General features: G+C 36.0%; 1 protein-coding gene across 1 annotated transcript; it reads right to left on the bottom strand.

The window, feature by feature from the left end:
- Nucleotides 1-278: 278 nt before the first annotated feature.
- Nucleotides 279-26,146, bottom strand: SLC16A7 (solute carrier family 16 (monocarboxylate transporter), member 7). The gene is made up of 4 exons (XM_009069624.1): nt 25,922-26,146; nt 6,008-6,151; nt 3,625-4,437; nt 279-1,024 (listed from the first exon to the last, which is right to left on the bottom strand). Exons 1-4 carry the CDS (start codon nt 26,133-26,135, stop codon nt 753-755), a joined length of 1,443 nt encoding a protein of 480 aa, XP_009067872.1. The 5' UTR covers nt 26,136-26,146; the 3' UTR covers nt 279-752.

Raw genomic sequence — 26,146 nt, 5'->3', positions numbered from 1 at the left:
ACAGGAATACATAATCAAATGAACTAATTGTCACTCTTGTTAACAATGTAAATCTTGGGTTTAAATCTTCTATGTACAGGCAAATTTTACCTTAGTTTGAAATCAGTGAGGTCTGAACATACTTTGTGCTCAAATGTGTATTTTGAAGCACAATGTAGTCAGTTATCACAGGAGGAAACAACTTCTGGAGTATATTATAAATCAGCTGTTTATTGTATTTTAGAGATGGTGCCCACCAACTGTTCATCTTCTACCCTTAACTTTTACATCTATATAATAACTGCAGTTTCAGTGTGCTTCAGTCTCTCTTTTGAAACAAATCTTTGAGGTTATATTCTTTTATATTAGTGGCATGAGTAGTTTGGGCAGATTATTTCAACAGACTTTAACCATACTCTAAAGATGAACAAAGGTATCTTCCCAAGTAAGAGTAGGAGATACTTCTGCATTACATATACCTTTGAAACCATATTTTTTTGTCATTGGAAGGCTTTATAGTCTGGTTTAAATGACACTTGTTTGTCCAGAGTCAGATTTTGAGGGACTCATTTGCACGAAGACACTACCTCTGTCATCTTAATTTAGTATTGCTGAAATAAATAAACTGTAGATAGTAATTTAACTTCGAGTCTTGCCATGGGGCAAAAATCTCTTCCAATCCAATACTGGGACTGATCATTATTACCACAATACCTGGCCGGTGTCTTGAAGATCTATTTCTCATGGAAGTCATAAATGAGCTATATTGCAGATTAAATATTGGTTTCTCTTTCTGAGGGATCTTCAAGAGCTTTATCAGCTCTGCTGGAAGCATCTTCATTCTCATTGTTTGTCAATGGTTCTGATTCCTTTGAGTCAGCATTCTTCTGTGCATTCTGCTTCTCATCTTCTAACTTCTTTTCTTTTGCCAAAAGCCTGTAGTTGATGGCATTGCCAATGAACAACCAGATACTGGCCACAGTCACAATCACTCCGCAGACAAAATACATGTACTGATATTCACCAGTAACATCTACTAACCAACCTGAAATACAAAGACAAGAGGAGAGAAAAAGAGAATGTAGAATAGGATATGAAATAAAATCCACATCTTTCCCTTGGAGAAATATATATTGCTTGATTTTGAAGTAGGAGCAGAAAAGCATTTTGAGCATGTAAAAAATTGTCTAACTCTAACAAAACCTGTATTAATCAAGCTGGCAATTGTCATTGGAGTCACTGACAATGATAAAATATTGAAGAACAAGGTAAGTAAAGCTTAATGAATAATGACAGACAGCTTTCTTTAGTTCTTTCATTTTAATTCTTTCATTGCCTTACTATTTTATTCACCTCCTAATTGTGTTTCCTATTGTTTTGGAGTGACTGTCTGACACTCAGAGGCTGCATACAGACAGTATGTTAAAGAGGTATGTGCCTTTTTAGGCTGCTGTCTCTCTGCATAAGTTGCCTGCTTTTCATGTTTCCTTTCCTGTGACTGGTGAAAGAGACAGAAAGGCTTGTCCCTTCAGCTATCATGTTCAACTGCTTAGTTTTAAACTATGAGGCCTTAACCTATGAATTGCATCCACACCTCTGAGATAAATTTGGTCATAGCAAAGAAAATAAAATATAACATAACAGTTCTTCCAATTTATGAGACATTCCTTTTACATTTTCCCAAATCCCAAATCAAGATTTGTGCATATCCAAGTATTTAGCCCTGAACTCTGCTCCATTGTAATTAAAATTCATGGGATAACCTGCACACTTCAATTTAGCTTGTATTTGGATACTTTTACTGGGTTGAAGCCATAGTGGCAGCTTATCCACCTGATACACTTTTAAAAGCCATCAAACTACTTTAGAATTTTCTTTATTTCACAAACCCAGTGTTAGGAAAAACTCAAACAGCACTGCAAATGTACAATTCTCCTGTTAGTGTAAATAGTACAATATGCTGATTTTTATTGATGAGTAGTTCATAAAACTGATGTTTAAAAATGAAATCCTGATTTAGCATTATTTCAGCATAATATTTTATAAGGTATGAACTAGTCAAAAACAGAGTTTAGCTTTTCCATGTGTTCATCCCCTTTGTTGTCTCTATTTAACTAGTTAAATTAATTATTCAAACAGCTATAACACACAAGGAACTCCTGCAAAGCTAATATATTGAAAAATAAATAGTTGTATAAGCTACTGCTCCATAAATATTAGATTTAATATCTTTAGAGCTAATACTGATTTCAGAACCTGACTGAAAAAGCTGGACTCCAGCTGTCACAGACCTCCCACTAGGTGGCATAAGAAGAGTCTGTGTGAGAAGAAAATATTTAGTTCTTCCATTCCCAAAATGAATTTATATGTTAGAAAATGAGAAAAATATGGAAATCCTTAGGAAGTATTAAAAATTTACTTCTATAAATATTATTGTACTGAAGTGAATGGAATCGTTTTGGCATATTTAAAATTGCACTTGACAGTGCTATTCTCATAGAAATCCTGACAGTATTCTAAAGCACTTTGCTATGCATAAATGGCTTTAGGCACATGTAATCTTCCTGACTTCTCAGGCACTGGTTATGTGGGTATCATATATGTTCACAAGGCTGGCAATCTCACTGTCTTTATAGTCTCATATTACTGAGCTTACAATGCAACACGCACACACACCAAGATATACACAAATGCTTCTTGAGATCTGAGCATCTATTGTTTTAGTCTCTTCTATCATCAAAAACCTTAATATTGTAAAGCTTACTAGCAGCATTACTAATATAATACTGACTAAAAAGCTGGCAAACAGAAAATACTTGATATAAGACTCTTCATCATTTTTGCTTCTAAGAGCCTAGCAGTTATGAATAGTCTAAGCTCTACACCTAGGCTCCCTTTAAGCTCCCTTTACACTCATAAGAGAGAAGCTGGCCACACTGCCAACCTTCAGTCAGTTCACATTCTGAATGGCATTACATATTTTGATCAGCTGTAGAAACAAGCTAAAGGACTGGCTGCAAGCAGAGCTGTGGTGTGAAATCATGCCAGGGTGCAATGCTCCATGGCACCATGATAGAATGCCATCATGCATGCACCCTGCCTAGGCTGCTGAGCATGGCCCTGTTTCTTCTGACACTTCCTATTAGTTTCTTCTCTCCAGAAATGCCAATCCTCTCTGCTTAAACAAACTAAAAAGTTGTTTAAAATTTAAGTGAGCACTCCCTAAGTTGCTCCTATGTTAGAGGCTTTAACACCACAAAAGTGGACCAGTGGATTCAAACAATTCAAGAGATTAAGAATTGTGTTGGCAAGGAGCAAATTGGAGATGAACACATGCAAATCAAGGTTGCAAAGTTAGCCTTATGTGCTATCAGGAAAGCATACATTTATCACATGGATTTATGGGCCAGTAGAGATATGCTCTTAATCTATCTTTTGCACATGCACACAATGACTTTAGAGTCTCACATGAACCAGCAGCTGCAAAGCCCAAAGGTAACTGATGCAGCATACTGCAGCTACAGTACATTTCTAGTCACAGTGAAAACATTAAAGAATATTTGGAACAATGTTTATATTAGTTCAATGTTAAATTGCAAGATTATGCTGTAATGTCTGAAAAAATGGAAAGAAATAGATTCTTACCTCCTAGAGGAGGGCCTATGAGTACAGGGCAACATTCCACAATGGTGACAAGTCCAACGGCACTGGAAAATCTGGCAGCTCCAACGAGGTCCATCAATGTCTCAAAAAGAACGCTGCTAACCATTCCAAATGCAAACCCAAAAAATACAGCATATATCACCAAGCCAGTGTAATTTGTTGCCAGAGGGCACAAGATATGACAGACGCCATTATACAAAACAGCAAAACTAAAAAAATACTGAATCTTTGGCCGGATAAACCTGGAGTTTGCTACGAGTCCCATTGAAGGCCTAGCAAACATGTCAACAAAGGCTAAGATAGATAGCAAAAAAGCAGCAGAGTATTCATCAATTCCCTTGTGCTTGGCATAAGGAGCCAAGAATACTATTGGAGCAAAGAAACCAATAAACATAATGACATTTCCTGACAAATAGATCAGGAACCCTCTGTGTTTGAAGAGGGACAGATCTAGATACTTATTCATAGTTTGCCAACAAGACTTCTTGTTGTTTTTGTGCAAGGCAGAATCTCCTGTGCCTTTTTCAACATCTTTTTTCCCAGGAGGGACTGTTTTCGGTCCAACAGGTCTCATAAGTGACCCAGCCACACAGCAGTTCAAAAGAAGTCCTCCCAGAATAAGAAAGCTTCCTTTCCAGCCAAAAGCATTAAAGAGGAATTGATTGAGAGGTGCCAATGTGCTCAGAAACACTGGACTTCCAGCCATGGCCAATCCATTAGCAATGGGACGCTTCTTGTAAAAATACTTGCCAATCATGGTCAAGGCAGGCTGTAAGTTGAATGCTAAACCCAGACCTAAACAACACATAAAAGACAATATTATTGAAGGTCATGCAATGAAAAACATTTCCCCCTCTTTCAAGTTATTTTTAAAATTACCAGTATCTAATTCAGTGGTTCTCAATAAAGACAGAAACCAACTAGCATCAGAGAATGAAACACAGCTTCATTGCTATCTATGTGTGGTGATGCCAAGACTGTGTCATGATGGCATTCTGTCATTTCAGCCTGTAGCACTGCATTAAAAGTCAAAACCCTATGTTGTGTTTCAGGAATGATAGATACAGGGCAATCAGATAGAGAGAAATGATCAGTGCCTTGACTTGCTGTTTTTATATTTACTAAGTTACAATGCAATTCTCTCTTGGCTCATTTCACAAAAGTTATTAAATGTCACCTCAGCTACAATGAATGCAGTGTATTTAAATGCATAAATCTTCTAATTTCTCCTTTCCAGCCCTAATTAAGATCCAACTTGTCTACAAAACCAGAGCTTAAAATGGCAAATTATTTTAGAGCATATTCAGGTCCCCTTCCCCAAGTCACTGCTAAAGGTGGAGTTGTAGAGGACCTGCATGGGAGCAGACCAGCCACCCACATAGAAGATGAACCCTAAGGTGAACCTCTAGGCCTTCTTTCTGTATTAAGGCATCTAGGCAATAAGGTCTAAGTAGCTGTGCATCTGCTTGCTGGCACAGGAGAGAATTTTTCTTCTCTGATACGCCCATTCCTGGACTCTGACTTTATTCTTTCAGTAGGTCTCAAGTTTACAACATCAAAAATAAGAGATTTAAGACTCACTGAATAAAGAAGGACTCCTTTAGTCCCAATGTAAAGAAAGCTGAGCTTGAATATACAAGTATTATCTCATTCATTTATTACTTGCCAATATTTCACCTCACCTTCTTTATTCTGGGAAGGTAGTTTTAAAAAAAAACTAAAACCTTTTGATAAGGAGGTTATTTTCTTTACTGGCATTATGATCACTTTCGTTCATTGCTTTAGGTCTTCGATAGATGATTATGAATCATTTTATTTGGAGATTGACCCTGGGAGATTTTAGCCAGGAAACTACTGAACTGGAAGTTGTTATACTCTTCTGTGTGAGTATATATATCACAAACCTACAGACAGCTGGTACAAGCTTTCACAATTTTACTTGACTTCTGCTAGCCTCTGCCACTCCATTGCAGTGTAACATGATTGAAAGCTGAAAGAATTAATGCCAAATTACATACAAATGACTGTAATAAGTGCTGTCATGAGCCAATCACTTTTTATATCATAATTACAGTGCAGTGTGCAACACTACATACATACAGCATTTGTTGAATAAATTCATCAGTTGTTCCTCAAATATCCTAAGAAATAATTTAATATCATGCCAGCTGATTTAAAGGATTAGATAGTTCAGGTAGCTGAAATTAACTGATCTTGCTACCTTGTTGGATTGCATCTGTACACAGTGGATTCATGATCAGTAAGGCTCATTGGTAGAACCGTATTAAATATAATTTGATATAATTATAATATATAATATATACTATACTATACTATAATATAGCCTTTGAAACAGGACTCTTACCTCCAACCACACCAATACATATATACAGTTCCAGGACACTACTGCAAAAAGAGGATGCAATCATTCCAAATGAACACAGGACACCACCTGCCATCATCACAGGCCGACTACCATACTTATTCACCAAAATGCTGCTTATGGGACCTGTTGATAGAAACAAAATGCAATTACAGGCAACAAGTAACTCCATCATATATACCTTTGTGTTTACAACATGTTGGAATGCTTTATTCTTCCATCTGGGAAAATGCTAAGCTGTTTCTATATCAGTCTTACAAACACACGAGTCTGGATGTCAATATATTGCCTCCATGACAATATAAAGATTGACTAGTTATGGAGATGGGCAAAAAGATTAAAGACATCAGACAAGCAAGAGGGATTGTTACAGTTCACGGACACTCAATACTGAGATCAGTCAATGGAAGTTTTGAAAGTGCAAAGACTGAAGAATTTCAAGTATGAGCCAGGCATCAAAACTACATCTCACAGAGCTGGAAGAATCTCCAGGCAAGCAAACTAATAACTGACCTTAATACTGCAGAATGTCCTGCACCCCTACTTAAAACCACCCATTGGCTTAAAAAAATTTGTCATATCAGAATGTAAATCTCTCTGGCCACTGAGGCTTGTTTTCCCTTCACTCACCAAGAGGGTAGTGTTAATTGGCAGTGAGATGACTATAGGATGTCTGGAAAAATCTAAAATGTGGTTTAGCATACAGAACTATAAACATGGAAAATATTGCTACAGGTCCATTTTTCAGTTTCAATTGCTATTCAGTTTATGGTGTAATTACATCCATACTAAACAAACAGCTGGTGTGCAATTTAGTGTGACATGCATTATATGTTTTTTAAATGACCGTGACTAGAATAGATGGTGTGCTACATATCAAGATTAAGAGGTTGTCAAAGCTCTTTAGGTAAACCTGCAGAGCATCTGACTGCACTATATTTGGCCCAAACCATTACAAATACACTTGGTTTTGTAATAACTAAACTTATCCAATTCAAAAATTAAAAAAAAAATCCCCAACGTCATAAAAAGAAATGCATTTCAAACTCAAGATAAAACAGGCATGTGGCATAAAGAGAATGCCTTGCTTTGCATCTGATTTCATTAAATAGCCTGGGGCCCAAGATGCTCCTGCAGGCTTCCTGTCCAGGCAGCAGTCACTGGCCAGTATACTCAGCTCGTCACCAGTAAAAGCTCTAGTGTTCCTGCCCAGGTGGCTGCATCATTCAAGGTAGATGAGGCACAGAGGATAAACAGGCTGTCTATAAGAAGGTAAAGGATGCTCAGACTGCAGGCATTAGGGCTCATCTCACCCTTCCAATCTGATTAGTAGTTAAATAGTTTCCTGTGACATCTGTGCATATACTTTTTGGAGTCTCATAAAATAATGCATATTCATACCTTAACATCAATGAGGTTACATGAATTCCAGCTGTTTGCCTGCCATCATATGTTTTATAACCATGTACAAATTTCATTTAGTATCTAACAGCATCTACAATTATTTAGGCAATGCTTACATGCCAGCATGGGTCTATAATCCTTGCGTATTTTTTTCTTTTTAGCAGAAGGAAGATTAAGCAGTTTAAGTGCTATAACTGGCAAAGTCTTGCCATACATTAATGCACATTAATGCACTAAAGGACTGCTGAATCTCCGAGTCTACTTTTCTGAAGCCTGAAGTAACTGCATAACAGATGTTAAATCAGAAACTCACAAGAATATTTACTCTGATCTCTCCCTTAACACCTACAAACCATCAGCCACAAAAGGTTATACACTCCCTAAACCAAATTTAAGGCCATTATCATAATATGCTAACACTCTCCCAGCTATATTTTTGGTTTGTATCTTTCTGTTTGAGGCAAATGACCAGACTGTGAGAAGGAATAAGACAGCAACTGCAACCAGTGCCACTGAAGAACAGTTTCACGAAGGGCTGTGCAGCAGGACACAAATGCTTTAGAAGCCAAGTAAAAATTGTAGCTTTTCACATTGTTCATCATATGTCAAGGGAAAGATGGCAAAACCAATTTCAGCTATGTGAGCAGAGACTGGCTCACGCGTTTCATAGCTGTTTATGATGTTTCACACAAGGTCTATAATAATGTGACACCTATGTTCTGTTTTGATGGCTCAGCAGAGCATTCACTTGCACATCTGTATTGTGCAAAATGTGAGGATGAAGCTGCTGTTGCTGGTCTTCAACGAATACCAAGACCTTCCAGAAGAAATGCAATGCTTACAAATTATACTAATTATTGCATATTCAAAGGCAGCAAAAATCCATATTTTCCTCTTACTTCCAAGTTCAGCTTTTCAATCACCATTTAAATTTTCCTTCTTCTGCTAAGCCATATTGTTGTAAATGAAAAGCAATAAAAAAGCCTACACAACTGAATAAAAAATAGATTTATAAAGAAAATATTTAAAGGAATAATCGCTTTTTTCCCCTTAAAAGATTTTTATTGTGCTAATACGGTTTAAACATAATTTGAACATTAAACTTTCTTTTGAAAGAAATTTACTGCTTTCTATTTTGTGGAAATGAATAGAGGGCTCAAACTATGCACTATAAATTTAATATTCTTTCTGATATAGTTACATTCTAAGAGATACACACACACTCACATACATATAGCTAGCCACTTATTTGCTTTTTTCAGGGCTAAGAAAATATATGCTTCAAAAAATGATGCAACTCCGGATATTTTATGTCTAGTAACTCTAAAAACTTAAAGGATGTAAACAAGATGACAATTATTCAATTTCATAATACCTTGAGGCAATAGTACAAAGAGATCAGTTCTAAGGCCATGAAAAAGAACATAGGAAAATTTATTTGGCATAAAATTTCTATCTTCCTCAGCTCACAGGTAGAATAATACTTGTAAGTCTAAATGTATGTGGTACAGTCAATTACTTTGTAAGAGGAATAAAATCTAGGACACTTGAATTTTTTCTGCCTTCTTTAGTCATTATTTTTTCTTACCAATAAAATACACAAATAAATAAATAATTACTTTAGACAGTTCTCCCATGAATAGACAACACTTTCTCTGAGGGATGAAAAAATATTCTGCAACTCAAACGTATAATAACTTGTCAGAATGGTTACAATAGTAGGGACTGGTTTCTAGCAGTACCAACCTGACATCATTGTCTTTTATGTCCATAATGAGGCCATCTTTGGATCTAACCTACATGTGCATTCACTGTAGGAATGAATGTTTCTTTGGAAGTATTTAATCTAATATGCAATTTATTTTGTAGAATCATTTACCTTTTTCAGGATGAATAATACCAATTCTCTTAGCCTTTCCTCATAGGAGAGGTGCTCCAACCCTCTAATCAACTTGGTGGCCCTTCTCTTGACTTGTTCCAAAGGGTCGATGTCCTTCCTCTGCTGGGGATGCCCAGCAACTGAACACAATACTCTAGGTGAGGTCTCACCAGAGTGGAGTAGAGTGGCAGAATCACCTCCCTCAACCATGCTGCCGAGTCATGTCCAGTCTCTCACCACCAGCACCCTCAAGTCCTTTTTGGCAGGGCTGCTCTCAATCTGTTCACCTACCAGCCTGTATTCATACCAGGGGTTGTCTTGACCCAGCACCTTGCACTTTTTCTTCCTAAACCTCATGAGATTCCCTTGGGCTCACTTCTCAAGCTTGTCCAGGTCCCTCTGGAAGGCATCCCATCTTTCAGGTGTGTCAACCACACTACTCATATTGGTGTCATCTGCAAATTTCCTCAGGGTGCACTCAATCCCTTCATCTATGTCATTAATGAAGATATTAAAGAACACTGGTCCCAGTATGGATCCCTGAGGGACACCACTTGTCACTGATGTCCATCATGACTCTGAGACGTTGACCACTATGTTCTGGATGTGTCCATCTAACCACTTTCTTATCCATCTGGAACAGACCACTCATCAAGTCTCTCTCTCTCCAATTTAGACAGAAGGATGTTGTGGGGAACTGTGTGGAAGCCTTTACAGAAGACCAGATAAATGACATCTGTAACCCTTTCCTTGTCCACTGATGTAGTCATTCCATCATAAAAGCCCAGTAGGTTGGTCAGGCAGGACTTTCCCATGGCAAAGCTGTGCTTGCTGTCTCAAAATACCTCCTTGTCCTCCACATGCCTTAGCATGGCTTTGTCCTGGTTTGATTTCTCACTGCTGTAATGCACTAATATAATTGCAGATCATTCTGTAATTTATTCAGCATATTAGCAGTGCATTTATCCTTTTTATTTTGCTACCTGCATTAATTTAAGTATGGACTGGAGGTGAACTTTCCTGATATAAAGGTAATTTTTTAACATATATTGATAATGTCATAGAGTGTTCATAGTGTTATCGTCCCAAAGCAATGTGAAATGACTCAGCCTGAAAAATATGACATTTATTTAAATGAAGTGAATTGCTGAAAGAAGTTGAAAATAAATGCAATAATAATATTTCAGGTTTCACTAATGCTACATTGTAGATTGCATCCTGTCAAGTCAAGTGATTTAAACACATTTTCAACCACCTGCTCTGCAGAATCAATGCAGCTATCTTTCAAGTACAGCTTTATATTTTATTTATGTTTCCTATAAGGATGGAAAAGCTCAAGGAGTTCCAAGAATTAATATTAGGATAAACTACTTGCTGAGATCAGTCCAATTTTCTCTTTCTTTTTATCTTCATTTTCCCTTTTCCTTTTTTTTTTTTATAAGATATAAAATCCACTTGCAAATACTAATTCAACCACAAAGGCTTTAAGGAAGTACTTAGTTGCTGCTATTGGAATGCCATCTCTGTAATTCAGAGGAAAAGCAACTAAAAATTGATTCTGATCATGTTTAAAACCTATTCATTAAGTTGGAAAATACTTACAAATAGGAAGCTTTTCTCAAGCAGGACTAAGTCAAAATACTAAGCATCCTGTGACAGTTTTATCTCTAGTTCAAAAACCTTTGGCTAAATTCTTTCAGCACTCTTGGGTAAGCTTTAGAGAAGGCAGACAGAAAAAAAATCAAAAAAGAGTATCGATGAATTTGAATATATCAAAATGTCATGCAACTATTTTTGTTTGATTCTTTCTCATGTTCGTGTGAACGGTAACCTGTTTCTGATATATCCTTTGTGTTTGTGTTTGAGCATTGAAGGTAATATAGTCCAATTATCATGAGAAAGTTTTCTCTGTAGTTTCTCTCTGTATTTCATACAACATTTACAACTGGCTGCAGAGATTCCAAAACCCTATATAATATAGTAACCTTGATGGAAAGCAAAGAGGTAAAAATGCTCTTGTAAGAAATGCCACCAAACAGAAATGGGTAACACTGAGTTAGGGTTAATAGACTACGAGTTAATAGAGCTCAGCAGCTGAAAGCACAACCTGCCAGGGAGGACACAGTCAGTCATACAACTATCCATCACACTTGATCACCACTTCCCCTCCTCTAACTACATTTCCTCAATGTCATTACCCTGAATGCTCACATTCTCACTTGTGTCCTGAAGGAGCCTTGAATTCTATTATGCTTTTATGTTTTGATCTCTAATGAAGTTTTAATTTGACCTTCAGATATTCCTTAGGATTCTTATAAGAAATACAGTAATTGTGGGTGGTAACACATAGGAGCCTGGCTGATGGTACAGTGCCTCAACACTCTGGCTGCTTCTTCATGGTTCCTCCTCCCAAAAAAGGTCATATATGATAATTTTGAACTGGTGTGCTCTAGTCAGAAACACATATGTTTGACTGCAAATATAAACTACGTTTTTTCTGAAGCGTTCAGAAGAAATACAATAAGTGATCAGTGATGCTGGTAGCTGCTCTAAATGCATTGCTTTTATGCAGGAATTACAGATCCTACATCTGCTTTGGTATTTTGTGTCTGTTTCCAGTGATACATCAGAGACATGAACCAAGGGCTTTATGTATTTTGATTAAAGCTGTTGTTTGGCTTACAGGATTTTTTTCTTGTTTGCTAGGGAGTGAATGTGTATGGTGCTATGGACCATGTAATTTAGAAAGCACCTTCAAGTTAGCAAATTGCTCTATATCTATGAACTTTAAAAAGCTGGAAAAATGCCCAGCTTATAATCAAGGAGTAGCCATGTTGATTATTATTTACATGGACACATATCAATGCTTTATATTAATTATGTTTTGCATGCTCTGCTGCAGTTTTTTTTTCATGAAAGCCTAAAACACTTGAGCACAATGCTGAAGACTTTGAGATAAATTATGACATTTCTTTTGAAATAAGCAATATGAAACCTCATTATATTCAATATGAAATCAATGTAATTCTACAAGCTGCTGAATGCACAGAAGATTTCAGAATCTTATATGGTCACCAACTACAAAAGCAATTCTGACCCAAATTAATTCCCCACGTTTCATGTTGACACATTTATTGTGAATAGAAATCAGATGCAGCGAAACATTTCAGCATTTTTTCAATCTTTCCTTATATTTGTTTTCCTGTTACCTTCAGAATCACTGAGTAAAGTGAAGCCCATGCATTGATATTTGCATAACCGAGTCTTTCAACTTAGAAAAAGGTGAGAATCAAGAAAGAAGAAAGGAGGGAACAAGCTAATGATGAAATGGAACTAAAGCACCTGTAAGAGAGCTGCATATAAATAGAGGCATTGTAACTCCAGGCACATATTTTTCAAAAAAATGGTCTGCATGCCTCTATAATGGAGATTGCTGGAAATAGCATATCAGTGCATGAAAAATGTTCTGCACAGAAAACCAAAGCAATCAGCTTGTAACTTAAGCATGTAGTGTATCAACATGAGCATTAGAAAATTCAGTGGTACTCGGAAGAATTAATGAAAGCCTTTTGCAGAAAAAAAAAGACAATGAATTTTAAAGCTTAGTATTTAACAGCAATTAACTCCTCAGGACTTCATAGGCTTGCGTGAATCTGAATTTAAAACAGCTTTTCTGACTCTAAAAATGTGTTGGGGATTACACATATATTATGCCTGTTGAACACACAATAAAACTGTGCCATTAAAAGCTAATTCTCCTTCAAATGAATAACCAGACAAGGATTTCCTCACTTTTCCCCTCTGGAAATACAATAAAGATAATAATACTGATATATAAATATTAGTAAATGTAATTCCCTATAGCGTTGTATAGAAGGTATTAATAATAAACTAAATTTCCAACCCTTTCAGGGTTTCACAAGGAATTTCATTAGACATAACTCTAACTATAGAAATGCTCTCATGAAAATGTGTAGTGATTTTCTTTCAGAAGTCTCATCTATGACGTGTTATCCATTCAAAAGATTAAAATTAATCCTAATATGTCTACTTTGCAGAAATTACTACTAATCAGAAACTAGAGGTTTGTTTTAGTTATTCAGTATTTCTAACAGTTTTTCTGTCCCAAAAATCATCTTGCTAAAAAACTGCTATGCCCAGATATGGAGACTACATATTCACACAGACACATGCATAAAACCAAAACAACCCCAACACTTTTCCTTGTCTGATTGTTGGACTCCTGATGATAAAAATGAGTTAGTTTTTTCATGGGATAATAGAAGGTACTCAATCCATTACAAGTATTTTTCACCTGGAACCTTCCAAACTCACTTTTTCAGTTTCAAAGGACTTGAAAATGGAGACTTAGTGTTTAGTACTTTGTGTCTTGCCAAAGCAGATTACAATTTTTTGCTATCAAACTTTTCTTTACAGCTTGCTGTGAATCAGATTGCCAAACAAGTTTTGTATATTCTGCTGTTACAAAGGGAGGACAATTTTCTGCAGATCATAAAACTGAAAAGAAAGACAGAGGTTACAGTATACCACTGTCACAATTAAAATTATAACAACCTGAAAATAAGAGATATGTTGTTAGTCTCAAAGACAATTGTTAGGAAGAGAAAAAAAACCCAAACCACAATAAAACAACCAAAGCAAACAGTTCTTAGAAGTATTTATTTTAATTCTTCACAGGCATTTCTAAATGTTACACAGGTTTCCCTTTTTCCTTTCTTTGTCTTTGAGGAATGACTGTCTTTTCCACAAATCTGTGTATGCACACGTGAGCACAATATTTGTAAATGTAATTGCTCTCCACTTCCTATTTATTATTCTCTATTATCACTAATTGTTTTTATACCCCTACTTCAAAATCCCTGGCTACTTTTTCTGGAAGCAGAATAATACTTGCCATTTGGAAGCCTAGCAGAATTCTGAAGAGCAGAAAGTCATAGTAAATACTTTCAAAAGACATTGCACTGGCTATTTAGTAGTTTGTATGGATGTAGGGTATATTCTCTGCAACTGAAATCAGTACATTTTTTAGATAATGCATTCATTGTGAAAAATTCAGCCAACTTCAGTTAAGATTAATATTGCCATTTGGATTTCTCTGTCTTCTACAAATTGCCCATCATATTGATGTTCATACAATATTCCATTTTCATCCTCCACATCATCTTACAGTTTATTTGTTTTCTTCCACAATAACATTATAACTAACACAACTTGGAAATTATTCCTTATATATTGCTACAGGCAATAATATGTAATTTCAGAGAAAGCACAAGATACTTTCTTCTTTTTAGTTGCTCCTTTATCATATTCCTTTCTGGTTTCAATTTTGCACTGTATAATTAAACTTCAAATTGAAAATACTCAATCTAGTACCTATGATGTTTCTGTGGAGCACTTACTGTGAATTATGGATCATGAGTGGATCATTAAATCTCACCTACATATTTAGAATATATGTGATGAGAACTATAAATCTGGATGTATTTATAACTTGGAAGTGTCCTGAGAAGTCATCATACTTAGGTCATTGTCAATAACACTGTAAGATTATTTCCAAATGTATTTAGCACGTAAGTATCATTAAGCTTAAACTGTATATTATAGAAAAAATACTAAAATATTATTTCATCATTTATTTTTATAATATTCAATAAAATGCATATGGTGGCTTTTCGTGTCAACATTTAGAAACTTAAGTGTGGTCATTTCCAAAATTCCTTTAAATTCCATAAATTAGATAATTTCTAAAGAACTGTGTAAGGTAAATATATGTGAATAATATTGAGTTCACAACGTGCTGAAGGCATTGGAAGAAGAAAGGAAAGGGGAAGAAGGAAGAGTGAGGGGAAGAGAAAGGGCAAAGGAAACAGAAGGGGGAAGGGATTTTATTTGTTTTTCAATGAGATCATACAAAATGGGATCTAAGCATTCTCATTACCTTTTGACATCTATTTAGAGTGTAAGTGCAGAAAATGGTAGTATATTATGGGATCATATCAGGCACAGAATTTGCATTTTTCCCAGTATTTTGAAAACTACATTCACTCAATTAAAACTGAGAATCTTTTTGGAAGTTCATTTGTAGGTTTTTTCGTGTTTTCAGACAAGTGAAAAAATAGTATGTACTCATAAAGATAAAAATCTGCTAAATTATAGAATGATAAGCAAAGTAACACTGATTATTTGTCTTTCAGGTCAAAAAGACTAAAAGCAACATAAACTGTTACATGGATAGAAACCTGAAGAAAAAAAATCAGAACTAGAATAATGAACAGCCAAAAGTTATCAAAAGATTACCCTCTTGATCAAAAATGCTAACAAGACTTATGTGATGTCTTCCATTTTTCAATGTATTTTTTAATGCAACTGTGGCCAAATCAATAGTATTTATTACACCGTAAAATAAGTAGAAGCTTTGAAAACAACTTAGTGAACATGTATAGAATTCTTAAATTGTCCCAGGAGTTCAGACACCAGGGCCGTGAAGATGATTAGAGGGTTGGAACACTTTCCATACAGAAAAGGCTGAGAGAGTTGGGATTTTTCAGCCTGGAGAAGAGAAGGCTCCAGGGTGACCTTACTGAGGCCCTTCAGTACCTGAAGGGAGACTACAAGAAAGCTGAAAAGGGACTTTTTACACAGGCATGTAGTGAAAGAACAAAGGGGAATATTTTCAAACTAAAAGAGATTCAGTTTAGATCAGCTGTTAGGAAGAAATTATTTACTGTGAGGTTGGTGAGGCAATGGAACAGGTTGTACAAAGAAGCTGTGGATGACCCATCCCTGGAAGTGTTCAAGGCCAGATTGGATGAGGGTCTGAGTGACCTGGTCAAATGGAAGGTGCCCCTGCCTGTCTTGGAACTAGATGACCTTTAAGGTCCCTTCGAACCCAAACCATTCTGTGATTCTATGAGTCCATGATTTTCCAGTTTACTTAAAATTTAGACAATTCACACTTAACTGTTTCTTAAGAATGACAACATTCAGGAAAATATTTACTGACTAATCAATAATTTAAGAATGAGTTCTAATCAATTCTATATTCATTCTGTTTTCCTTGCTTCTCCCTATCCATTTACAACAAAACACACTCCTGAGAATAATTCTCTATCCAATAGGACTGGAAAAGAAATCAGATAGATTTTTAAAATCTATACATCTGAGGAGATGTCAGTTTACCTTTGCATATTCCCATACCCACCTCACATAATTTTTCTCATTGTTGAATCTGCCATTAAACTGACCCTTTTAGACTTCCTACTACAATAAAAAGACAGGTCTTTCAAATTTTTAGATGCTATGTATTTCAACATTTGTTTTGTGGAGTTGATGAAAATGATCATAGATTATGATCAAGGGAGGAGTGAAAGAGACATGAAAAATTAGTAGAAGCCTGGGACTTAAGCAGTGAAAAAGAAATATATTATGAGGGAACTGGGCAAAGGTTCTTATGGCATTTGTGTTTTGCCTGGGCTAGACAGGAAGTAATATTTATAATGTGTTCTACACAGTCCTTTCCCTTGTAGCAGCAGAGGATGCACCTCCATAGACAAGATCTATGTGAAAATGTGGGGGTGGGGGAAGTCTAGATTGGGTGTGCTTACAGGAACAAGGAATATTTGAGCTCTGCTGCAAAAAGCAACATGAAATGGCTTGGTGACCTAGTTCCATCTTGTACTTGATTCCTAGTGTTTGTGTGGCTTTTGAAGAAGGCACTTTTTCTTACCTGCTGTGAAGAAATAAAACGACCTGCCACTGGCAGAAACCTTATTCTCCACCTAGTAATGTCAAGCAGCTTCCTTTTAATGATTGTGATGCATCATAATTTCAAAATAAATTACTGCCTGTTAATATATAGGCTTCTCATGATTTGTATTACAGATACTGCCTAAGCATCATCCTGAAAATACCTTTCATCTAAAGAGTTATGTTGACATTCTTCAGCAAGAACATATCAAAGTGATCCAATGAAATACACCTGCTTCTGCAAGGATTGAACATGTGTGCCTGTGAGAATATTACTTAGGTTTACTGAGGGAAGTATTATTTTCTTTCTACAGGAGGAACTATGTTTCCTTAGTAAGTTTTAATACATCTTACTGGAAAGCAATTAGTTAGAAATTTGTCTGATCTAGGCAATATGTATATCTAAACATGCTGCCAGGTAATTTTTTTATCATATCAGGTGAAATAAACCTGAAGAAATTCCATGATGCAATTTTGCTCGTGTCTTAATCCCATCTGTGACCAGCTCTGTTTCTCTGAGCATAGGGTCAAGTGCTTTGCACTCAGGTTACTGTTTACATTTGAGTAAGTAAATACGAAAAGCTTCTAAATCACAGAGGCAATGGTTTGTGTAACCTTGTACACTCTTTGCACAGGTATGAATTATGGTGCTGTGTGAAAGACAAGAGAATCACTCCCACACGTATTACATGGCATGCTATTTGTTTTGTAAGAAACCATAGAGAAAATCAGAACTAGCATTGCATAGGCCACTTTTATGCTTTAATATCCATTTTATTCCCAAGCTGAAATAAAAAATTCAAATTTCAGAATTTTCAGTTGGATTAAAACTCTTGCAAAAAGTCTCTCTGAAATATCTCAAATGTTTGCTGCTGTACAAATAAACAAATTAGCAATATAACTATGTGGCATTACCTTAAACTAATTTTTCCTCTTAGATTTTCAAAATAATTACAAACACTTTGTTGAAGGTTATTAGGTACCATATTGTATTTACTTAGAAAACTGTCTTAGAGAAATTGCAGCTCTACAGTTTCTTAATTTAGTGCAAGCCCAGTTGCTGAACTGTGTTGCTCATTACTACATATATAGTCACATAATATATGTTCAACCTCACTCTGAGATGAATTGCCACACCACATTCTGGGAGATGTAGTCCTTCTGTATGTTTAGCCCATAGCAGACAGGGGTTTGTGGAGCATTTTTGTCAAATCATGTTTTGGGGTTTTTTTAGATTTTCTATACCTTTCTATGACTATAAAAATGTGTTACACCAAAGTGATTATTCACATCTCATGTTAATTATATTCTCTTCTCATATGAGAATCATACAATTTCAGGTCACTACCTGAAAATGTTTCATTACAGAGTCTGTTGCTTCAATGAGTAATCCGAACAACCCCTATGGTCACAGTGCTTTATTCACCACTCCTTAGTGCACGTTGCAGCACTGGAACTTTATGGAGTCCAATAAATTAAAACTGACGTTAGGGAACTCATACTTAAGGTCAAATTGTCCTCAGATTTTTGTTTTGTATTTATGAAGCAGAAATAAGTTTACTGACAAATATGTCAAAAGTTTCATCAAGTAATTACTTCAGTGAAGTAAATACCACCAGTTTTGCTTAAATACTGTAAATCTTCAAAGCTAGTATTCTATATTTCTATTTTATTTTGGGATAGAGACATGCATCATTTATGCATTGATGTGTTTTGGAAATTTAACTTAACAAGGGATGAATCAGAAATCCTTGTTTTTATTGCCTGTCAACGGAAGATGTCAACAACTTGATCAGATGTAGGTGCCTATGCTGAGGAAGATAAAACACATGAATCCTGTGCATATAATCTCCAGCTACTATTGCTAAAAAGCTGTAAGAATACCACTACTTCCTTCAAAGTTTAATAAAATTCAAAGCACTTACAGTGTTTCAAAGCATTACACCTAGAAAACCAAACAGGGCACATATTCCCATCATCAGTGGGAAAGTGCTGCAAGAAGTGTTGAACTATATCAGGAAATCAATGCCTTATTTCATAATACAGTCTCCTGTTTTAATCACATTCTTTCATTTGGATGTCTAGTCATAGTGGATATTCACCCAAACAAAAGTCAGGTAGAACTGCAGTGAAAATACTTAACTGTTTGTTGACAACTAAAAAAACACCCGTGAAAATCTGTGGAAAAGAAAGCTAAACTTTTCTTTTGCTGGTGTGCACCAGCAAAACATATTGCCTATAAAGCTGTATTTGTTTGTGCTCTTTGCTATACTGAATCTTAATAGACTGTCAATGTTAGATGAAAAGGTTCTGACTCCTCAAAAACTCTTTGTATGGTATACATATTTACATACTTATGTCATGTGATCTCTGCAAAAACCTTCAAAACCAGTTAATCAGAGTGCTTAACATAATTATAAAAAAAACCCAAACCCTCATTCTGTGATTTCTGTAGTTCCTCTGGCATCAGCATAAACCTGTCACTAAGTCCCTGGCCCACTTACCTCTATTAATGACAATGGAACTACATATCTTTATGAATCACAGCAAGTCTCAGCTGTTGCCATTTGATACTTGCTTAGAATATCTTCTAAATATATCAATACAACTCTGTTTCCCTTGAATATACCCTTCAAAATAAACAAGGGAACAGTTCTTAGACATTCCAAAACAATGGACCAGCAAAATTCTATAATAAGTTCTTTGTAAAGTGCAGGGTTTATTATCTCATTTGAAGTGCTGGTGTGACTACAATGGTATACACAGACTTTTCCTTCCCCACAGGTCTTCTCTGGTATCTGCTTAAATATCTCATGATTTCCAGTTGCACTAGACTATTGTTTCATTACCTTTGAATTACCCGACACACATTATGAATACAACCATTGTACAATCCAGTGAAAAACTATATGGGAACTAATCCAACATTAGTAGTACACACAAAATAAGCATTCCTTCGTCAAAGTTTTACAAGCTCAATGAACATATCAAAGGCCTAAGTTTGTCCCTTGATACCTTTCTTAAACAAACCCAAACTTTTAGCCCCTTAGAAAATGATGCATGTGATTTATTATTGTTAGACTTTGACCTATTATTTGAAACTAGGTGGGAGACAAAAAAGAATCATCTTTGCAGATAAAGAAAAGCAATCAATACTGATCAGTTTACTTATAGAAATCCCTAGCTATAAAACTAAACTAAGATCAAGACAAATACAAAGCCTTACATGAGAAAAGAGTGCATAATTAATCTTCATTATTGCCTACTTGTATGTAAATGAGAACTGCTTTAGTAAAGGGCTTGAGTTAATTAAATTTAAGTTGCCCAAATGTTTCTATAGAATTATAGAATCATAGAATTGTTAAGATTGGGAAAGACCTCTAAGATTGAGTACAACCATTAACCCAGCACTGTTCACCACTAAACCATGTCCCCAAGTGATGGTATTTAGCAAACCATTAAGAATAACCTGTGATTGGAATAATGAAAGAGGCTGGTAGAAGCACAGTGGGAACTCTAGGTCACGTAATGACTTTCTGACAATTACTAAAAATTCACATACATGTGCAATAAAAGACAAAAACCCACTTATATCTCTCAGTGGAAGCATGTCCTTAACTTTGAGACTGGCTTCCTGAGTGTCTCACAGTAGATCCCAGTAAAAGTATTGTTTCATGAAAACTTGACAAAATTGGATCCCCAAAAGGCACTCAATATCTAGCAATTAGAACTTATCTGTTCAAACAAATGTAACAAGTTGCAGAGTAAAAAAACCAGCTTGTTCCTGTACATAGTATGACAAATCTGTTTGAAAAAAATGTATAAAACTATCTACAACAGATCTGCCTTTTTTTTTCAGCTTTCTTTCCATGACCATTTTAAAAAGTGTTTTCTAAACATCTGGGAAGGCCACTGCAGGACACTGCCCTACAAGTTCCAGTTTTACTAAAACTCAAAGCCTTCCAAGAAATATTAGACATGGCTGTATTACCCTTCAGAGGCTTTACCATTCAGGTCTTATTTTTTAAAAACTGAACTACCGTAAATTTATATTTTTGTTACTCTTGATGCCTCTTTTTTTGGTACTCATCTCCATTTGCTAGTAAGGGGCAAAATACTTTGTTCTTGTGAAACCTCATTATGACTCTTTTCCTTCATCTGCAAGTCTCAAATTGACTTGTCATAGATGTTTTACATATATTTTAGGCTAAATGTGAAGTATTCCCTTATGCCCAAGAGGCATTCACAAAGTTGGAAAGCTCTGTTTTCAAGGACACTCTAAATGAGGTTATTAAAATTCAAGACTTTGCATATTCTGATGGGGGAAAACACTTGTCCCTGACAACAAAGGACATAGGTCAGTTTAAGAAAGCTTCTCAGTCTCCTTATCCATGGTGACTGAATTTCTTGTGCCAGCATTTGTAAAACTAAAATTAGAAAATGTTACCAGGTAGGAGGAAAAGTGTAGGAAACCATGTCCTGTCCAAAAGTAAAAATCCATAGCCATCTGTTGTTTGTGTTACATGGATTTCACAACTGTCATCTCCACTATGCATGCCATTTCATCTTCACAGCAATATCACCAAAACACCCACTGAGATAAAATCACAAATATTTTGAACATACCATGTGACATGTTATTTTCCAAACAAATAGTTGACAAAGTCAAAATGAGGACTTGTCTGTAGGTTACGGTTGTGTTGTCATGTGAAAAATCTTTTGAGAGTTTGCTACTGTTTGGAAATACTTAACTTCAAACTTGAGTAACTTAAGCAATACAGAAGAAGAGAGAGGAAGATTTTTAAATGCTGTATTTTTTAATTCTAAGTGTGTTTTGAAAAATTGTAATGACCACTACTTATACTTACATAGCATCTTTCTTCAAAAGAGGTCTAAAGATGCTTTCTAAATTATTTACTTAGAAATAGCATCCAGAATTTAAGTGAACTGTTTTTGTTTTCTGAACTTCAGACCAGCAAGACTGTTCCACATTTCACAGCTGGGTATGGCTTGAAGGATTTATCAGGCTAATCTTCATAACTCAATGTCATACCAAAATGTTCTTTTGGGGAAATTAAAAAACAACATGAGAAACAAAAATCCCAAACTCAAATTGTCCTTGGAAAAATGACAGAAAAAGAGTTAAAGACCAGTGAGTAAACAAACTGCTTTTTCCTTGTGGAAATCTCAAACTCAAGGTCAGCTCTGTCTGAAATCGCGGGACCTGTCACATGGCTTTCATAGCAGCCACTATGGCTCCTATCAAACCCAACTGAAAGCAATGAAAACACTTTTAAGGAAAAGAGATCCAGCTCTGATAAGAAGCACTCTAATCACCTTTGGCTGTTAACACTGCATAAAGTGAGAGGTGAAGTTTTGAAAAAGGAAAGAATGAACTGAGAGAACTGGAGAGCAAATGTATTCGATCTTTTACTTTAATTCCTTAATGTTTGTGCATGTTAGAGCAGAAACACGATTCTATAAGCATATAGATACATATATTGTTTATGCTATAAGAATACATACATTGACACACATTTTAAACACATAGGTGTTTGTACACATACAGAAACGTGGACTGTCCTGTTAGCATATCTCAACTAGTTCCATTTTATCGCAGCTTCCGTCCTCCAGTAACAAAAGTCTGGTGGTCTCAATCTCAGTCCCTTAGGAGTAGGAATCTATCACAGAACCATCACCTTTAATTTAATGCAATTGACACTCCCTGCTCAAGAGAGGCAGAAGATGGAGTTGCCATGGAGACTGAACTACTGCTCTTCTCCAGATGATGCTTTTATCAAACACAGACTGAACTGTAGAGGCTATGCAATACTAGTAACCTTGATCACATCACTGCATCTTGTTTTTGGGATGGCTTTTTAGGAGTCTCTAACAAACATCCAGGACGAGTTGAGGGGATGGGGGAAGGAGGAAGATAGAGCTTAAGAAAACAAACAAACAACCCTCCCATCATAAAATCCCCCACCAAAAACCAACAAAAAAACCCAGCATGACAGTGCATATTGTGCCAGATTGAGAGAGAAAAGGAGTTTCATATCGATTTGATTTATCAGATTTGTCACCTCTGCCTAGTGCTTTCCTAACACGGTGAATGCTGTGCTTGACCTATTTACTGGAATTAACCAGGACTGCAGGAGACCATATGGATTGCCAGATGGTCTGCTATAATTTAATGTCATTTATTCTAAGTATGAATTAAGTGATAAACATAATTAACATTCTTTTAGCTGCTTACTGGATGCCTTTTATTAGTTTCTTTTTTTTTCTCAGGCACTGAAAGCTAAGTTAATACCTTGTTGCTGAAACACAGATGCCAGCTAATTACTGCAAGAGGCTGCAGCCTCCAAAGCAAGTGTCTGCATAGATGAACGTATTCACTGACCCCACTGTAATGATTAATAGGTTGAATGCTAAGCTCTAATGAGGATGACAGAACTTAGATGTTTTCAGGTTACCTTAATTAGTAGTATCATAAACAGCATTCAATGTAGATGTATGTATCATACTTCATAGTAAACAATACACCTTGTACTTATGGCTGAATATGTATTTCACATTACAGCACATCAAATGTGAAAGAAGAATCAAACCACCTTCAGACAGTAAAAACAATGAAGTGATTTCCTTCAGAAATGTTTTTCCTGGTTGCTATTTCATATTCTGCCAGTGATTGTCTAAATGGCCTATTTTTTAGGAAGTGGTTCTAGAGAAGCTGTGGCTTCAAAGAGTGTTTATATCATGCAGGATCGTCATTCTCAGCGTTTTAAAACCACCGGTCTGTAACAAGCTATCCAAACAACTTTGCCTACTGTTTCTGTACTGATAATCTTCATAGTGACTGGGGTAGGTGTTAGCAGAATGAATAGCAAACCACTTTGTAAGTTTTACTGTCAATGTACAGGTGATGTATGTAGGAAAGAAGTATTTTCCCTATTTTACATGAAAAGTAGCACACATGGAATCTTGCAGATAAAAATGACCACAGCTAATTGTCCTGTGATATGCATCTGTACTGTTAATGAAACTTGGGTAAACTTTGACGTGACAGAAACAGCATAAATCAAACATTATTCAACAGAATAGCACCTGTACTATAAAGCAAATCTGCTGTACATGGTAAAAAGAGCCCAGGTCAGCAAGTCACAGCATAGGGAAAGCAGAAAAAACTCCAGCTTTTTATCACCTGTGTTCTTCCCTTGTTCTAGATGGGTTCAGAGCTTGCTCAGGGGCCTCCATGGTTACACAGCTGCATTTTGCAGTGCAAGTGCTGATGCACCCTTAAGAAACAGCTACAGCAGAGGGGACCTGAATGTGATGGAACATACCTGCTCTTTTACTCCACCCCTGATTGCATCAAGTTACTCCTTCACCTGGTGAATTTTGGTGAATCACTTGACTATTGTTACTGATCCTATAAAATCCTGTATTTCTCTACTAGCATATGAATAATTTATGATTCTCTATTGGTATATGAATAAAAATAGGATAAAAATATCTGAACAGCAAGCTTTTGCTTATATTTATACCACTTGTCAAGATGTCTTTACAAGGTCTCTGACTGCCAACACTTGAAAAAAATATCCATTTTTCTATTCCATCAACTGAAAAATATTTACCTGAGGTAAATAAGCGCCTGAAATGCTCATGCTAATGCTATGCTGGCTCCAGTTTCATTACTATAATCTGAGGGGAAAAAGAAGTACTTAGAGCAACTCAGGTAGCTTGAATTCCTCTCTGTAGGCATGTTCCTCTCCTCCCTGACTGCTAAATGTGCTCGGGCCATTCAGGCATCAAACCTTAGGTAAGCTGAAATCAGAGATAAAAAATCACCATGCTAAAAACGAGACCTTCAACAGACCATTAGCTGGACCTGATCACTTTTGAAAAATACCAGAGCAATACTCTTGGTGATTAAAAAGTTTTAATCTCAATATGCCATTGGCACAATGTTTTTGGTTTCTATGTATATACATTTATACATTTGTATATGTACATAAAACACACGTTTATAAATGTATGCATTTAATTGCTCCATCAATGCAAATAGTTTGCATTGTTCCAGATGTTCTCATAACACCAAAAGAAATGGAAATGCTGGATCTGTTGCCTGAATTAAGCTCTTGCTCAGAGCTCTAGACCACCTGAATAAGTGTTTTGTCTAAGAAGCACCTAGCTCCCACCAACACTTAAAAAAAATAAATTCTGAAAGAATGAAGAAACCAAGCAGAATTTAACAGTCTTTGGGGTTGATAGACACAAAACCTGTCAAAACATGTTTGAAGATTAGCTCTTAAACATAGCTTTAGACTTCAAAATCCTTTTTCACCTGTCTTGTTCTTTACTGCTTGCTCACAAGAAAAAAATCTATCAGAGAATTTATGTTCACTGTTCAGTCCCAAGAATAAGATTGTCTGTATCTTAGCTGTCTTACAGATGGCATGTTTGAAACAATGCTCTTGGTCTAAATTCAAAGTAGAATTTTAGGACAAATAAGGGCAAGATATAAAACCCCTATCTACAGAGGAATACCTATGCCTGACTAATGAACCCTCATTGCCATAATAACTTTCTGTGATTAAGCTCTATCATCAGATATACTGAGCAATCTCACCAAGGCAGCAAAACCTGACCCAATATACCCACAGGCCCAGAAGTTACTTGGGTAATGATTTGTTGGAAAATTATACTCTCAGAAATTATGAATTTAGGGAAAATTGCAAAATAAAATTAGGTAGAGGAACAATGAAAATTCCCTAAGAGCAAAAATGTTTTAAGTCCATAGGACAAACACCCAATGTTATTTACAAATTCCACAAATGTCTTACCTCCTGCATACATGACAGCCAACATTATCGATGATATCCAAGCTATCTCACTGTACGATGTGTGGAAGATTTCTTGTATTTCTTTGAAGAATACTGTGATGGCTTTGGGGAATGCATAGGAAAATCCAATGGAGATAAAAGCCCCAAAGACTACAACCCATCCCCAGCCTCCATCAGGAGGTGGGTAATCCGGTGCTCCTGCTGCTGGTGGCATTTTTGTGTCTC

This window comes from Acanthisitta chloris, unplaced genomic scaffold (genome assembly GCF_000695815.1).
Source record: "Acanthisitta chloris isolate BGI_N310 unplaced genomic scaffold, ASM69581v1 scaffold17810, whole genome shotgun sequence".
NCBI lineage: Eukaryota > Metazoa > Chordata > Aves > Passeriformes > Acanthisittidae > Acanthisitta > Acanthisitta chloris.
The sequence above is the reverse complement of the archived record's forward strand: the minus strand, read 5'-3'. Positions and strand labels throughout refer to the sequence as shown.

What these genes read in the sequence shown, in the direction of transcription:
- SLC16A7 (XM_009069624.1), bottom strand. Translation starts at nt 26,135, where the DNA reads ATGCCACCAGCAGCAGGAGCACCGGATTACCCACCTCCTGATGGAGGC. An exon ending in ATGTATTGGTGTGGTTGGAG is followed by an intron (nt 4,438 to 6,007) that starts GTAAGAGTCCTG and finishes TGTGTTGTTTAG; the next exon opens with GTCTGGGTTTAGCATTCAAC. An exon ending in CATAGGCCCTCCTCTAGGAG is followed by an intron (nt 1,025 to 3,624) that starts GTAAGAATCTAT and finishes TTTGTATTTCAG; the next exon opens with GTTGGTTAGTAGATGTTACT.